General features: G+C 50.3%; 1 protein-coding gene across 1 annotated transcript in view; it reads left to right on the forward strand.

The window, feature by feature from the left end:
* The first annotated feature begins 304 nt into the window (after positions 1-304).
* ZNF341 (zinc finger protein 341) overlaps positions 305-14,288 on the forward strand; it is a 60,335-nt gene continuing 46,351 nt past the window's right edge. The window contains exons 1-2 of the mRNA XM_031656030.1: positions 305-700; positions 9,934-10,044. Coding sequence (XP_031511890.1) covers positions 670-700; positions 9,934-10,044 — 142 coding nt within the window. The 5' untranslated portion in view covers positions 305-669. The remainder of the gene's footprint in view (positions 701-9,933; positions 10,045-14,288) is intronic.

The following is a 14,288-nucleotide window of genomic DNA, read 5'->3' on the forward strand; positions in this document are numbered from 1 at the left end:
ACATAGTGAGACCCTGATCTCTACAAAAAACAAAAATAAAAATTAGCAGGAGATGGTGGCATGTGCTGGTAGTCCCCGCTACTCTGGGGGCGGAGGCGGGCTCCCAACCGGCAGAATTGAGCAGAGTAGTAGGGCGGTACGCTTCCAACAGGGGATGAGCGATGGGAATCTATGTTGCAGTTTGGGGATCCCTGTGACAGTTGGGTGGTCTGGGTGAGGTGGGATAGTGGTCACGGTTTGTTGCAGAGTCGGGGTATACCGTGCTTAGTGGAAACGGGGTCCGTGCTGCAGACCTGGAGGACTCACGCGCAGTGGGAATGGGGGGTTCTGTGTCAGAGTTAGGGGGTCCGGTCCGGTGAGATGGGGCTGTGGGTTTAGATAATACGGATGGGAAGTTCCGCGTGTGCGGTGGATATAAGGTCGGCGTAGACTTGGACGTTCAAGTGAGGCGGGGTCCACACTCGGTGGCCCGGTGACTGGGTTATCGAGTGGAGCCAGGGCAGCCTAAGGATGCTGGGGTCCCGCGAGCCGAGGTTGGGTTTCCATGGCTGGGGGCTAGGCAGCGGCTCCTGGGCGCCCCCTGGCGGCCCCGACTCAGCCGCCGCGGCTCCCACAATGCTCGCGTAGCCGGCCTTCGGCTCCGGTGGCGGCGACGGCGGCGGCTCCAAGATGGCGCAGGCGATCTTTGAGGCCCTGGAGGGTGAGGGGCAGCGGGGCCAGGGGAGGCGGCTGTTCCGCGCTGCCGCTCCCTCCCGCCGCGCCCTCGCAGCGCCCGGCGTAGGGCGCGTGGCGGCCGCGGGGCGGAGGGCGCCGGGGCCGGAACAGCCGCGGGGCGGGAGGGGCGCGGGCGGGAACAGCGCGGGAGCTGAGGGCCGGCGGGGGAGCTCCGGGGCCGGAACAGCCGGGGAGAGCCGGGCCGGCGGGGAGAGGGCTCGGGCCCGGAACAGCGCCAGCCTTAGCGGCCTCGGGCGGGCGCGGGAGTGGCTCCCTGCAGGGAAGCGCGCGGGAGGCGACGGCGGGGCGATCTGGAACAGCCGCGGCCAGGGAGGCGGCTAGACGGCGCGCGGGGCCCGGGACGGGGGTGCGGCCGCAGCTGCGGGCCGGAGGGCCTCGGCGGCCTGACCACGAAGAACTTCTGCAGATTGGACTGTATGCCTCGTGCTAGGACGTAGTCTCAAAATCAGACCACAGCAGCAGAGGCGCCACCTGTGTGCACAGCCTGGACTCAGAGCTTAGGGACCTAAGCCAGCAAACACCTGGCGCCTGAAGTGTGCACCGTGGCCGGTGCAGTTTTACAAATTCAGCCGACACCGTGGGTGCCGGCAGTGTGCCCGGCCGGGACGTGGTGCTCCCAGACCCACGCCAGCCAACGCTGGGTGCCGACGGACTGTCCCGTGCTCTGCAAGAACCTAGGATGGGGTTGGTGCTCAGGCTCAAAATTGTGGGCTTTGGAGACAGCAAACACTGAGCACCTCCATGTGTGCACCTGCTGGGAGTCGGGGAGGAAGGGCAGCCTTAGCGACTCGGGGCCATGACATAGAATAGACACTGTGGGAAATACAGACCAAGTTTGGTCTTGGAGGAGTGGGATGAGATGAGTATACAGATAGGATACAAACTCAAAGTGCTGGACTGGAGGGATGAAGCTGAAGCTTTGAGTCCTGCAGCTTCCTAGGAGATCCTCAGCCACTCCCTGCACTTTTTTATTTTTTTGAGACGGAGTCTCACTCTGTCGCCCAGGCTGGAGTGCAGTGGCGCGATCTCGGCTCACTGCAACCTGCTCCTCCCGGGTTCGAGCGATTCTCGTGCCTCCGCCTCCCAAGTAGCTGGGACTACAGGCGTGTGCCACCACACCCGGCTAATTTCTTTCTTCTTTTTTTTTTTTTTTTTTGGAAACGAGTCTCGCTCTGTCGCCCAGGCTGGAGTGTAGTGGCGCGATCTCGGCTCACTGCAAGTTCCGCCTCCCGGGTTCACGCCATTCACTTGCGTCAGCCTCCCGAGCAGCTGGGACTACAGGCGTCCGCTCCAACGCCCGGCTAGTTTTTTGTTTTTTTTGTTTTTTTGTATTTTTAGTAGAGATGGGGTTTCACCGTGTTAACCGGGATGGTCTCGATCTCCTGACCTCCTGATCGCCCTCCTCGGCCTCCCAAAGTGCTGGGATTGCCACCATGAGCCACCGCGCCTGTCCATTTTTTTTTTTTTTTTTTTTGGTATTTTTAATAGAGATGGGGTTTCACCATGTTGGCCAGATTGGTCTTGAACTCCTGGCCTCAAGTGATCTGCCCACCTCAGCCTCCCAAAGTGCTGGGATTACAGGCGTGAGCCACTGCTCCAGGACTCCCTTCTCTTCTTGAAGGATCACAATTCGCACCAGGAAATGGGGGGGAAGGGGGATGGCCTGCCTCCATCTAGTGGGGTTCCGATTCAGAAGACTCACTGAGCCAGACACTCCCCGTAGTCTCTGCCCCGCAGTCTGGTGGAGGAGAGAAGTTATAAAACAAGCAATTAGAGAAATGACAGAATTATGGAAAAGGTCATGTAAAATAAGATGACCTCAGCTGGCCATTCCTACGGTGACTAACATAAGCTGGGGGTGGTGGATCAGGAAGGCCAGGGTCAGTGGTAGTTCCCTCCCAGAGGCCAGTAGAATGGGGTGAGGCTTACTTTCTCTTTAGGCTGTTTGGACTTCCTCATTGTTGGAATTTTTACTGCAAGAATGTGTTTGTGTTTTGAGTAATGAAGACAGTTAAAGAGAAATCCATTCCTAGGACAGTGGGATGCATGTTGGGTGAAGAAAGGGCAGCAGGACTGTGAAGATCTCGGGGAGGTGGGGCATGAGAATGGCCCAGGCAGTGGGAACTGCATTTTCACAGCCATGGGGAGAGAAGTCTCCTGGGATTCACGGTGTGGGTGAGCTGCTAGAGATGGGGTTTGATGGACCAGCTGAACTTTATCTTGGGATCAGTGTGGAGCTAACAAAAGATTTTCAGCAGGGGAGCAGTACAATGTGATGTGTGTTTTATAAAGTTCACCGAAGCTGCTCTGGAACAGACTGGAGGGGGCCAGAGTGGCAGTGGGGGGTCGGGGTGGAGGTTGTACAGCAGAGAACTGGGCTGGGGAACAACTGTGGGGATGGAAAGAAAGTTTATTTGAGATGTACTGGGGAGGCAGAATAGGCTAGACTTGCTGAAGAACCAGAAATGGGGAGTGGAGAGGGGGAGCAGTGGGTTGAGGGAAGACCCAAGGGGTGCCCCAGAGGCTGTAGATGGGTGGACAGTGGTGCCCTGTTCTCCTTGATGAGGATTACTGTGAGAACAAACTTCGGGATGGAGGATGACATTTAATTCGAGTTCAGTTTTACACAGGCTGCCTTTTTTTGTTTTTGAGACAGTCTCACACTGTCTCCCAGGCTGAAGTACAGTGGTGCAATCTCGGCTCAGTGAGACCTTCACCTCCTGGGTTCGAGTGATTCTTGTACCTCAGTCTCCCAAGTAGCTGAGACTACAGGCGCATGCCACCACGTCTGGCTAATTTTTGTATGTTTAATAGAGAAGGGGGTTTCACCATGTTGGCCAGGCTGGTCTCGAACTCCTGACCTCAAGTGATCCATCTCTGCCTCCCAAAGTGCTGGGATTACAGGCATGAGCCACTGAGCCTGGCCCAGGCTGCCTTTTAAATTTAGTTTAACTTAATTTTTTTTTTTTTGTGACAGTCTCACTGTGTCACCCAAGCTGGACTGGAGTGGTGCGCTCTTGGCTCACTGCAACCTCTGCCTCCCAGGTTCAAGTGGTTCTCCTGCCTCAGCCTCTCGAGTAGCTGGGATTACAAGGCACTTACCACCACGCCTGACTAATTTTGTATTTTTAGTAGAGATGGGGTTTTACCATGTTGGCCAGGCTGGTCTCGAACTCTTGATCTCAAGTGATCCACCCGCCTCGGCCTCCAAAGTGATGGGATTACAGGCGTGAGGCACTGTGTCCAGCCAGCCTTTTGTATTTTTATTTGTAGAGACAGGATCCCACTCTGTCTCCAAAGCTGGAGTGCAGTAGTGCATTCATAGCTCACTGCAGCCTCAAATTCATGCGCTCAAGTGATCCTCCCACCTCAGCCTCCCAGGTAGCTATAGGTGCATGCCAGCACACCCAGCCAATTTTTAAAATTTTCTAGAGATGAGGTCTTGCTATGTTGCCCAGGTTGGTCTTGAACTGCTAGCATCAAGCAATCCTCCCACACTGATTTCCCAAAGTGTTAGGATTACAGGCATGAGGCACTGTACCCACCCTGCATTTGTTTAAATTTTTTTATTTTGAAATCACTTTTTCTGTAGATTCACATGCTGTTGTGGGAAATAATAAAGAGAGATCCCACGTGTCCTTTACCCCATTTCCCCTGGTGTAACATTTTGCAAAACTACAGTATATTACCACCAGTCAATATGCAGAACAGGACATCACTCCAAGGGGTTGCCCTTTTATAGCCACACCCTAAATCCTCCCCTTCTCCCACCATCCTTGATGCCTGCAACCACTAATCTCTCCATTTGTAAAATTTTGTGATTTCAAGAATGCTATGTAAATGAAATCATAAAGTATATACCACTGAGATGGGCTTTTTTCACCCATCGTAATTCCCTAGCGATTCATCCAAGTTGTGTATAGCAATAGTTTGTTCCTTTTTATTGCTTAGTAGTATTCCATAGTATGGCTATTCCACCATTTAACCATTCACTCACTGAAGAACATCTGAACTGTTTCCAGTTTTTACTATTTTTTTCTAGACCCTGTCTCAAAAAAAAAAAAAAAAAAGTAAAAACTGGAAACAGTTCAGATGTTCTTCTGAACCATTTCCTACACCCTGTATCTCCTCAACTACCTTCTGGTCCTCCTCCCCTACTCTAATGGGGCTTAAGCCGCCCACCATTCTGAAACTGCCTCTGCAAAAATTGTAAGAGTGAGAAAATCATGACAGAGAAAGACGCCTGACCTAACCAATCCCCACCTTGCCTTTAACCTCCAAACCACCCTTAGTCATCCCTGGACTTGGACCAAGCTAACTTTGGCAGAAATGTAATTCACAGTTTAAATGATAATAGCCCTTCCCCAAAACTAAACCGCCTTTGTAAAGCTATTGAAAGACCACCAGGTTTTTACCTGGGCAACCTGGGGAGATTCCATGTCAAAAGTTTACTGTTGCCCAGGCTGGAGTGCAGTGGCATCATCTTGGCTCACTGCAACCTCGACTTCCCAAGTTCAAGCGGTTCTCCTGCCTCAGCCTCCTGAGTAGCTGGGACTACAGGTGCGTGCCACCACACCCAGCTAATTTTTTCTATTTTTAGTAGGGATGGGGTTTCACCATGTTGCCCAGGCTAAATTTTTTACTATTATACCTAAAAGTGCTTTGAATATTTGTGTACAGATTTGCATACAAATGCTAAAGCACTCACACTTTTACATAAAATGGTAGAAAATTCACTGAAGCTTGTTCAGGGGAGCTTGAACCCCAGGCTTGAAACTCGAGATATTGGAAGGAAGTAGACGGGGTGAGTGAGACTGCCCAGGAACAGCACAAGAGGCAAAGGAGAGAGTCCAGACAAAGGAACAAAGGACAAAGTGTTTCCTCAAAATGGAAACACTTAGGGGGTAGCCAGGAGAAGAGAGTAAAGGAGGCACAGAAAGGTAGAGAAGACCCAGGGAGGCTGTGCCCTGGAGCCAAGAACAGAGTGTTATAGGGAGTGGCAGGTGCTGCCAGATGGTCTTTGGTGATGATGGGGAAAGTGTTTTGGTGGAACTATAACTGTCCAATGGGTTCATTTTGCCTGCTGCCCAGATACAGCCAATTTATCAAGACAGGGGAATTGCAATAGAGAAAAAGTTAAATTCACACAGTCGACTGAACAGGAGACTGGAATTTTGTTATTACTCAAATCTGCCTCCTAGAAAATTCAGAGACTAGGTTTTTTATTTTTATTTATTTATTTTTTGAGATGGAGTCTCGCTCTGTTGCCCAGGCAACATGGTGAAACGCCATCCCTACTAAAAATAGAAAAAATTAGCTGGGTGTGGTGGCACGCACCTAAAGTCCCAGCTACTCGGGAGTGCAGTGGCAGGATCTCAGCTCACTGCAAGGTCCGCCTCCAGGGTTCACTCCGTTCTCCTGCCTCAGCCTCCTGAGTAGCTGGGACTACAGGTACCCACCACCACGCCTGGCTAATTTTTTATATTTTTAGTAGAGATGGGGTTTCACCGTGTTAGCCAGAACGCTCTCGATCACCTGACCTTGTGATCCACCCACCTCGCCCTCCCAAAGTGCTGGGATTACAAGTGTGAGCCACTGCACCTGGCCAGAGACTAGGTTTTTTTCAAGGATAGTTTGGGGGGCAAAGGAATGGGTGCTGCTGATTGGTTGGGGGTGCAATCATAGGGTTGTGGAAAATGGCCCTCCTACATGCAGAGTCTGCTTCTGGGTGGGGCTGCAGGACTCATTGGCGGGTCTGGGTGGAGCCATTGGTTGTCAGAAATGCAAAAATCTGAAAAGATGTCTCAAAAGGCCAATCTTAGGTTCTATAATAATGATGTTGGGGCCAGACGTGGTGGCTCACACCTGTAATCCCAGCACTTTGGGAGGCTGAGGCGGGTGGATCACCTGAGGTTGAGAGTTCGAGACCAGCCTGACCAACATGGAGAAACCCTGTCTCTATTAAAAATACAAAATTAGCCAGGCGTGGGGGCACATGCCTGTAATCCCAGCTACTTGGGAGGCTGAGGAAGGAGAATCACTTGAATCTGGGAGGCGGAGATTGCAGTGAGCCGAGATTGCGCCATTGCATTCCAGCCTGGACAACAAGAGTGAAATTCTGTCTCAAAAAAAAAAAAAAAAATGTTGGCCAAGCATGGTGGCTCATACCTGTATTCCCAGCACTTTGGGAGGCCGAGGTGGGAGGATCCCTAGAGCACAACAGTTTGAGACCATCCTGGGCAACATAGGGAGATCTATCTCAAAATAATAATAATGATAATGATATTATCTGCAGGAATAATTGGGGAAGTTGCAAATCTTGTGACCTCTGGAATAATGGCTGGTAATATTTAGCAGAATTTAGGATCCTCTTATCCTCCTAACCTGGTGGTCTTTCATTAGCTTTACAAAGGAGGGTTAGTTTTGGGGAAAGGCTATTATCATTTAAACTGTAAACTAGGCCGGGAGGGCGGGCGTGGTGGCTCCTGCATGTAATCCCAGTACTTTGGGAGGCTGAGGCTGGCAGATTGTGAGGTCAGGAGATCTAGACCATCCTGGCTAACACGGTGAAACCCTGTCTGTACTAAAAATACAAAAAAATTAGCCAGGCGTGATGGCGGGTACCTATAGTCCCAGCTACTCGGGAGGCTGAGGCAGGAGAATGGTGTGAACCCGGAAGGCGGAGCTTGCAGTGAGCTGAGATTGCACCACTGCTCTCCAGCCTAGGCGACAGAGCGAGACTCCATCTCAAAAATGAAATAAAATAAAAAATAAACTGTGAACTAAATTTCTCCGATAGTTATCTTGGCCTAAGCCCAGGGATGACTAAGGGCAGTTTGGAGGTTAAAGGCAAGATAGGGGTTGGTTAGGTCAGGTGTCTTTCACTGTCATGATTTTCTCACTTTGCCGTTTTTTCAGAGGTGGTTCCAGATGGTGGAGGGCTTAAGTCCCACTAGAGTGGGGGAGGAGAACTGGAAGGTGGTAGAAGAGATAGAAGGTGTAGGTGACCCTCATGGGATCCTTGCTGTTGAAGGAAGGAGAGATGGAAAGGTGAGTTCTCAGGAAGGCACTCTGGAGAGGCTGATCGTGTGTAGCTGTGGATGGTTCCCAGGCACAGTGTGGTGAGAGTTGGTGGAGAGCGGCTTCTGAGGAGCAGGAGGAGATGAGGGGGAGGGCTGGTGTCAGAAGGGACACAGCCTGCATTGTGACAAGGGAAAGCATGGATTCAGTTTGGCTGCAGGAGCTGATGGTTTCAACTTTTTTTTTTTTTTTTTTTTGAGATGGAGTCTCACTCTGTCACCCAGGCTGGAGTGCAGTGGCGTGATCTCGGCTCACTGCAAGCTCCGCCTCCCGGGTTCAAGCAGTTCTCTGCCTCAGCCTCCCTAGTAGCTGGGATTACAGGCGCCTACCACCATGCCCAGCTAATTTTTGTATTTTTAGTAGAGATGTGGTTTCACCATCTTGGCCAGGCTAGTCTTGAACTCCTAACCTCTTGATTCACCCGCCCCTGCCTCCCAAAGTGCTGGGATTACAGGCGTGAGCCACCACACCTGGCCAGAGATAGCTAGTCTGATGCTTTCAATTTGTATTGTAGTTAGAAGCTGGGGCAGACATGCCAGTAAGAGCTGAGAGGTTGGAGGCAGAGCATTGGCTGTGGGGTCATAGAGAGGAGGCACCATCTGGGTCTTTTGGGAGGGGTGCAGTATGCCTTGGTGGCCACTGAGATGTGAGGAGGCCTCTCATCCAGCTAGTGACATGGCCAGACAGTGTACTACTGTGAACTTTAACTGTGATAACTGATTAGAAAACATGGAAGAAATCAGTTTCTCGACCCCCCAGCCACCAATTCAGAGTCTATTGTTTATTGCGAAACAAAAAAGACAAGTACACATTGAGAAATAAGGAAGACAAGGATGCCCGCGTGCACACAGATTTGTGGAGTTTGCGGGGTGTGCATGAGGACGACTGGCTAACATGATTTCTGGAGGGACTTTGTCACATAGGATGAGAGTCAGCCATGAGTAAGACAGGCCCCACGTCACAGTGGCTTCAACAGGCTGGAAGGTTATTTCTTTCACATGAAATTCCAGAGGAAGGCAGTCTAGGATAGGAGGATGGCTATGTTCTACAAGGTTCTCAGAGGCCCAGGATTTATCCAGCTTTTTTTTTTTTTTTTTTTTGAGACAGAGTTTCGCTCTTGTCACCCAGGCTGGAGTGCAGTGGCACGATCTCGGCTCACTGCAACCTCTGCCTCCTGGGTCCAAGCAATTCTCCTGCCTCAGTCTCCCAAGTAGTTGGGATTATAGTCACACACCACCATGCCCAGCTAATTTTATATTTTTAGTAGAGACAGGGTCTCACCATGTTGGCCAGGATGGTCTCGAACTTCTGACCTCAGGTGATCTGCCCGCATTGGCCACCCAGAGTGTTGGGATTACAGGCGTGAGCCACCGCGCTTGGCTTCATCCAGTTTTTTATCCTATGATCCTAAGGTTTGTCCTTATGATCCAGGATGGTGGATTGAGTTGCTACCACCATATTCTTATTCTGGAAAGTGGAAAGGAGGATGGGACAAAGAAGAGGGTCACATATCAGGCAGTTTTAAGAAAACTTTCCAGAAGCTGCCACATAGCACATTTATATTCCTTTGACCAGAACTTAGTCATTCCCTAACTGTAAGAGAGCCTGGGAAGGGTAACCTTTATTTGGGGGCCATCTTTCCAGCCCAAAATCTTGGGCTCTCTCACAGTGGAAACAGGAGTGAATGTATATTGGGGCATAGGAGCCATCCTTGCCACAGGGTTTTGTTTTGTTTGAGACAGGGTCTTGCTCTGTCAAGAGCAAGTACAGTGCAGTGCAGTGATATGATCATGGCTCACGGTACCCTTGACCTTCTAGGCTCAAGCAGTCCTCCTACCTCAGCCTCCCTAGTAGCTGGGACCACAGGCATGCACCACCACGCCTACCTAAATTTTGTATTGTTTTGTAGAGGTGGAGTCTCACTATGTTGCCTAGACTGGTCTTAAACTCGTGGGCTCAAGCGACCTCCCGCCTTAGCCTCCCACAGTGCTGGGATTACAGGTGTGAGCCACCGTACCCAGCCGCCACAGGGGTTTTGCCGTGGGTCTGGCTTGTAAGGGTGGTGTCAGAGCATGACGCTGGGCCTACCTTCCAAAGAGGCTGCATTTCTTTTTTCAGGAATGGACAATCAGACCGTTCTGGCTGTCCAGTCATTATTGGATGGCCAAGGAGCAGTCCCTGATCCGACAGGCCAGAGTGTCAACGCGCCACCTGCTATCCAGCCATTGGGTGAGTATCTGCTCAGGTTTACCAGTGGGAGAGTGAATGGCTCCCTGCGAAGAGTAGGTGGAGCTTGTGCTGGGCTGTGGGAGTGAAATTCCTGCTGTGGTCCCCAGGACATGCTCTGGTGCCTAAACCTCTCCCCCACCTCCCAGCCTGGATCTTTGGGCTCATGCCTTTCTCTGCTTAGCTCTGAGGACGCCAATCTCAATTGCTTAGTAAATGTGGGGAGATGGGATCGTGATGCAGGGAATGGCTCAGGGCCCCAATGCCTGACAACAATGCCTGTGCCTTTGCCCTAGAAGTGATTATTCAACTTCCCTTCTGTGGAAAGAATAGGCTGAGCATGAATTTCTCCTGTTTATGGGCCAGGACTGTAAGGGCCTTTTTTTTTTCTTTTTTTTTTTTGAGACGGAGTGTTACTCTGTCCTCCAGGCTGGAGTGCAGGGCACGATCTTGGCTTACTGCAACCTCCACCTCCCAGATTCAAGCAATTCTCATACCTCAGCCTCCCGTGTAGCTGGGATTACAGGCGTGTGCCACCACTCCTGGCTAATTTTTTGTATTTTTGTATTTTTATTTTTATTTTTATTTTTTTTTTTGAGACGGAGTCTTGCTCTGTCGCCCAGGCTGGAGTGCTGTGGCCGGATCTCAGCTCACTGCAAGCTCCGCCTCCCGGGTTCCTGCCATTCTCCTGCCTCAGCCTCCCCAGTAGCTGGGACTACAGGCGCCCGCCACCTCGCCCGGCTAGTTTTTTGTATTTTTTAGTAGAGACGGGGTTTCACCGTGTTAGCCAGGATGGTCTCGATCTCCTGACCTCGTGATCCGCCCGTCTCGGCCTCCCAAAGTGCTGGGATTACAGGCTTGAGCCACCGCGCCCAGCCTATTTTTGTATTTTTAATAGAGATGGGGTTTCACTGTGTTGGCCAGGCTGGTCTCAAACACCTGACCTAAGGTGATCTGCTCACCTCAGCCTCCTAAAGTGCTGGGATTACCTGCATGAGCCACTGCACCCAGCCTGTAAGAACCTTCTTTTGGAAGTTTCTATGTGAGACTGTTCATTTATTCATTCCACAAACATTTCTGTGTACTTGGGAATCACACTAGGGACAGGGAGCTAAACAGCTGGGTTTTAATTATTGTTCTTATAGTTCTTAGCTCTGTGACCCTGGGCAAGTGAGTTAATTTCTCTGTGGTTCAGTTCCTATGTCTGTAAAATGGGGACAATTGTTCTGCCTCATAGGAATCTTATGAGAGTACTTGGGATTTGGTTCTAGCTATTGAAGTTTACCATGGTTTCTACAAGATTAAAGGTTGTTTCTGTGTTATGTGAAGTCCTGATGGGCATTTGGGCATTTGAGGTGGGCATGGTGAGACTCAGACTCCTTCTTTTCCATTGCTCTACTGCCCTCAAGCTGCAGCCCAGGATGGTTGCTCTAGCTCCCACTTTGATTTGCACATTCCAACCAACATGAAGGGAAGAAAGACGGAAGTGGAAGTCATACCCTTGTGCTGTGTTTTGTTTTGTTTTGTTTTTTGAGATGGAGTCTTGCTCTGTCACCCAGGCTGGAGTGCAGTGGTGCGATCTCGGCTCACTGCAACTTCTGCCTCCCGGGTTCAAGCAATTCTCCTGCCTCAGCCTCCTGAGTAGCTGGGATTACAGGCGCCGCCACCACGCCCAGCTAATTTTTGTATTTTTAGTAGAGACAGGATTTCACCATGTTGGTCAGGCTGGTCTTGAACCCCTGACCTTGTGATCCACCTGCCTCGTCCTCTCAAAGTTCTGGGATTACAGGTGTGAGCCACTGCACCTGGACAGGTAGATAGGATTTCATCATATTGGCCTGGCTGGTCTCAAACTCCTAACCTCAGGTGATCCACCCACTTCAGCCTCCCAAAGTGCAGAGATTACAGGTGTGAGCCACCATGCCTGTCCAAAAAACTTCTCTTTAATTTAAAAAAAAAAACTAGAGACAGGGTCTCACCGTGCTGCCCAGGCTGGTCTCGAACTACTGAGCTCAAGCAATCCTCCCACCTCAGCCTCCCAAAGTACTGGGATTACAGGCATGAACCACAGTGCCCTGTCCATACCCTTTTCTTTTCCTTTTGTGGGGAAGTTGCAGATACTGTACAGTTCTGTTGTTGTCCCATTGGTCAGAATTCTGTCACATGACATTCCTAGCTGCAAAGAAGCCTGGGAAATATATTACTTAACTAGGAAGCCATGTTTCCCACTGAAATTTGTATTATTATATAAGAAGGATACAAGTTGAGAGTGGTGTACACTATGATCATGCCTGTGAATAGCCCCTGTGCTGCAGCTTGGGCAACACAACAGGACCGTGTCTCTCTTTTTTTTGAGATGGAGTTTCGCTCATGTTGCCCAGGCTGGAGTACAATGGCACGATCTTGGCTCACTGCAACCTCTGTCTCCCAGGTTCAAGTGATTCTCCTGTGTCAGCCTCCTGAGTAGCTGGGACTACAGGCACCTGCCACCACACCTGGCTAATTTTTGTATTTTTAGTAGAGACAAGGTTTGCCATGTTGGCTAGGCTGGTCTCGAACTCCTGACCTCAGGTGATCCGCCTGCCTTGGCCTCACAAAGTGCTGGGATTATAGGCGTGAGCTACCACGCCCTGCCCTTTTATTTATTTATTTTTTTGAGACAGAGTCTTGCTCTGTTGCCTAGGCTGGAGTGCAGTGGTGTCATCTCGGCTCACTGCAACCTCCACCTCCTGGGTTTAAGTGATTCTCCTGCCTCAGCTTCCTGAGTAGCTGAGATTACAGGCATGCGCCACCATGCCCAGCTAATTTTGTATTTTTAGTGGAGCTAGGGTTTCACCATATTGGCCAGGCTGGTCATGAATTCCTGACCTCAAGTGATCCACCCACGTTGGCCTCCCAAAGTGCTAGGATTACAGGTGTGAGCCACCTTGCCTGGCAACCCGTCTCTTAAAAAAATAAATAAATAAAAAAGGGTACAATTAGAATTGAATAACAATTAGACATTTCTGCTACCACATGTTGGGTGCTTGACCCAGTGACTGCATAGCTGTGGTAGGCCCTCAGCAATGGATGGTGTTAACTGTAGCTAATCATTCATTTAGTTTTTCATTCATTCAACAAACATCCATTGAGAACCTCCTCTGTTTCCAGGAGATATTATAGTTATGGTGATAAATAAGACACATTTCCTTCCCTTAGGGAACTCACAGTCTGGTATTGATAAGAAAACTTATATGATAGGTGTGCCAGAGGAAGGAACTACAGCTGCTGGCTTTTGATGAAAGTCTTCCTGGAGAGGCCGGTGCAGTGGCTCATGCCTGTAATCCCAGCACTTTGGGAGGCCAAGGTGGGTGGATCACTTCAGGTCAGGAAGTTCAAGACCAGCCTGGCCAATATGGTGAAACCCCGTCTCTACTCAAAATACAAAAATTAGCAGGGCATGGTGGTGCACGCCTATAATCCCAGCTACTGGGGTGGCTGAGGCAGGAGAATTGCATGAATCTGGGAGGCAGAGGTTGCAGAGAGCTGATATTGCGCCACTGCACTCCAGCCTGGGCAACAGGAGTGAAACTCTCTCTCAAAAAAAAGAAGAAAAAAAGAAAAGAAAAAAAGACTTTTTGGAAGAGGTGATAGTCAAGGTGAGCCTTGCAGAACAAGTTGTCCACAGAGAGGCAGCCTGGCAGGGGGAACGGTGGATGCAAAGGCATGGAGGAGTATGATCAGGTGGCGCATCTGGGGACTGATGAATAAATTCAGACAGGATAAAGATTCTGAAGTTCTCAACTTTGTAGTGAACACACTTTACTGTTTTTTGATTTCTAATTAATTGATACCTGGCCGCATACGGCTATCCCTGCAGGAACTTGTTTTTTTTTTTTTTTTTTGAGATGGAGTCTCGATCTGTTGCCCAGGCTGGAGTGCAATGGCATGATCTGGGCTCACTGCAACCTCTGTCTCTTGGGTTCAAGCAATTCTCCTGCCTCAGCCTCCCAAGTAACTGGGACTACAGGCGTGCACCACCACGCCCAACTAATTTTTGTATTTTTAGTGGAGATGGGGGTTTCGCCATGTTGACCAGGCTAGTGTTGAACTCCTGACCTCAGGTGATCCACCCTTCACGGCCTCACAAAGTGCTGGGATTACAGGCATGAGCCACTGCACCTGGCCACCTGTGTGGTTTTGAAAACTCCTAGGAAGCACATAGTTGATGACTGACACCTGCATGTCGAGTCGCGGCATTCCTCCCA

The sequence above is a fragment of the Papio anubis genome, chromosome 16, assembly GCF_008728515.1.
Source record: "Papio anubis isolate 15944 chromosome 16, Panubis1.0, whole genome shotgun sequence".
NCBI lineage: Eukaryota > Metazoa > Chordata > Mammalia > Primates > Cercopithecidae > Papio > Papio anubis.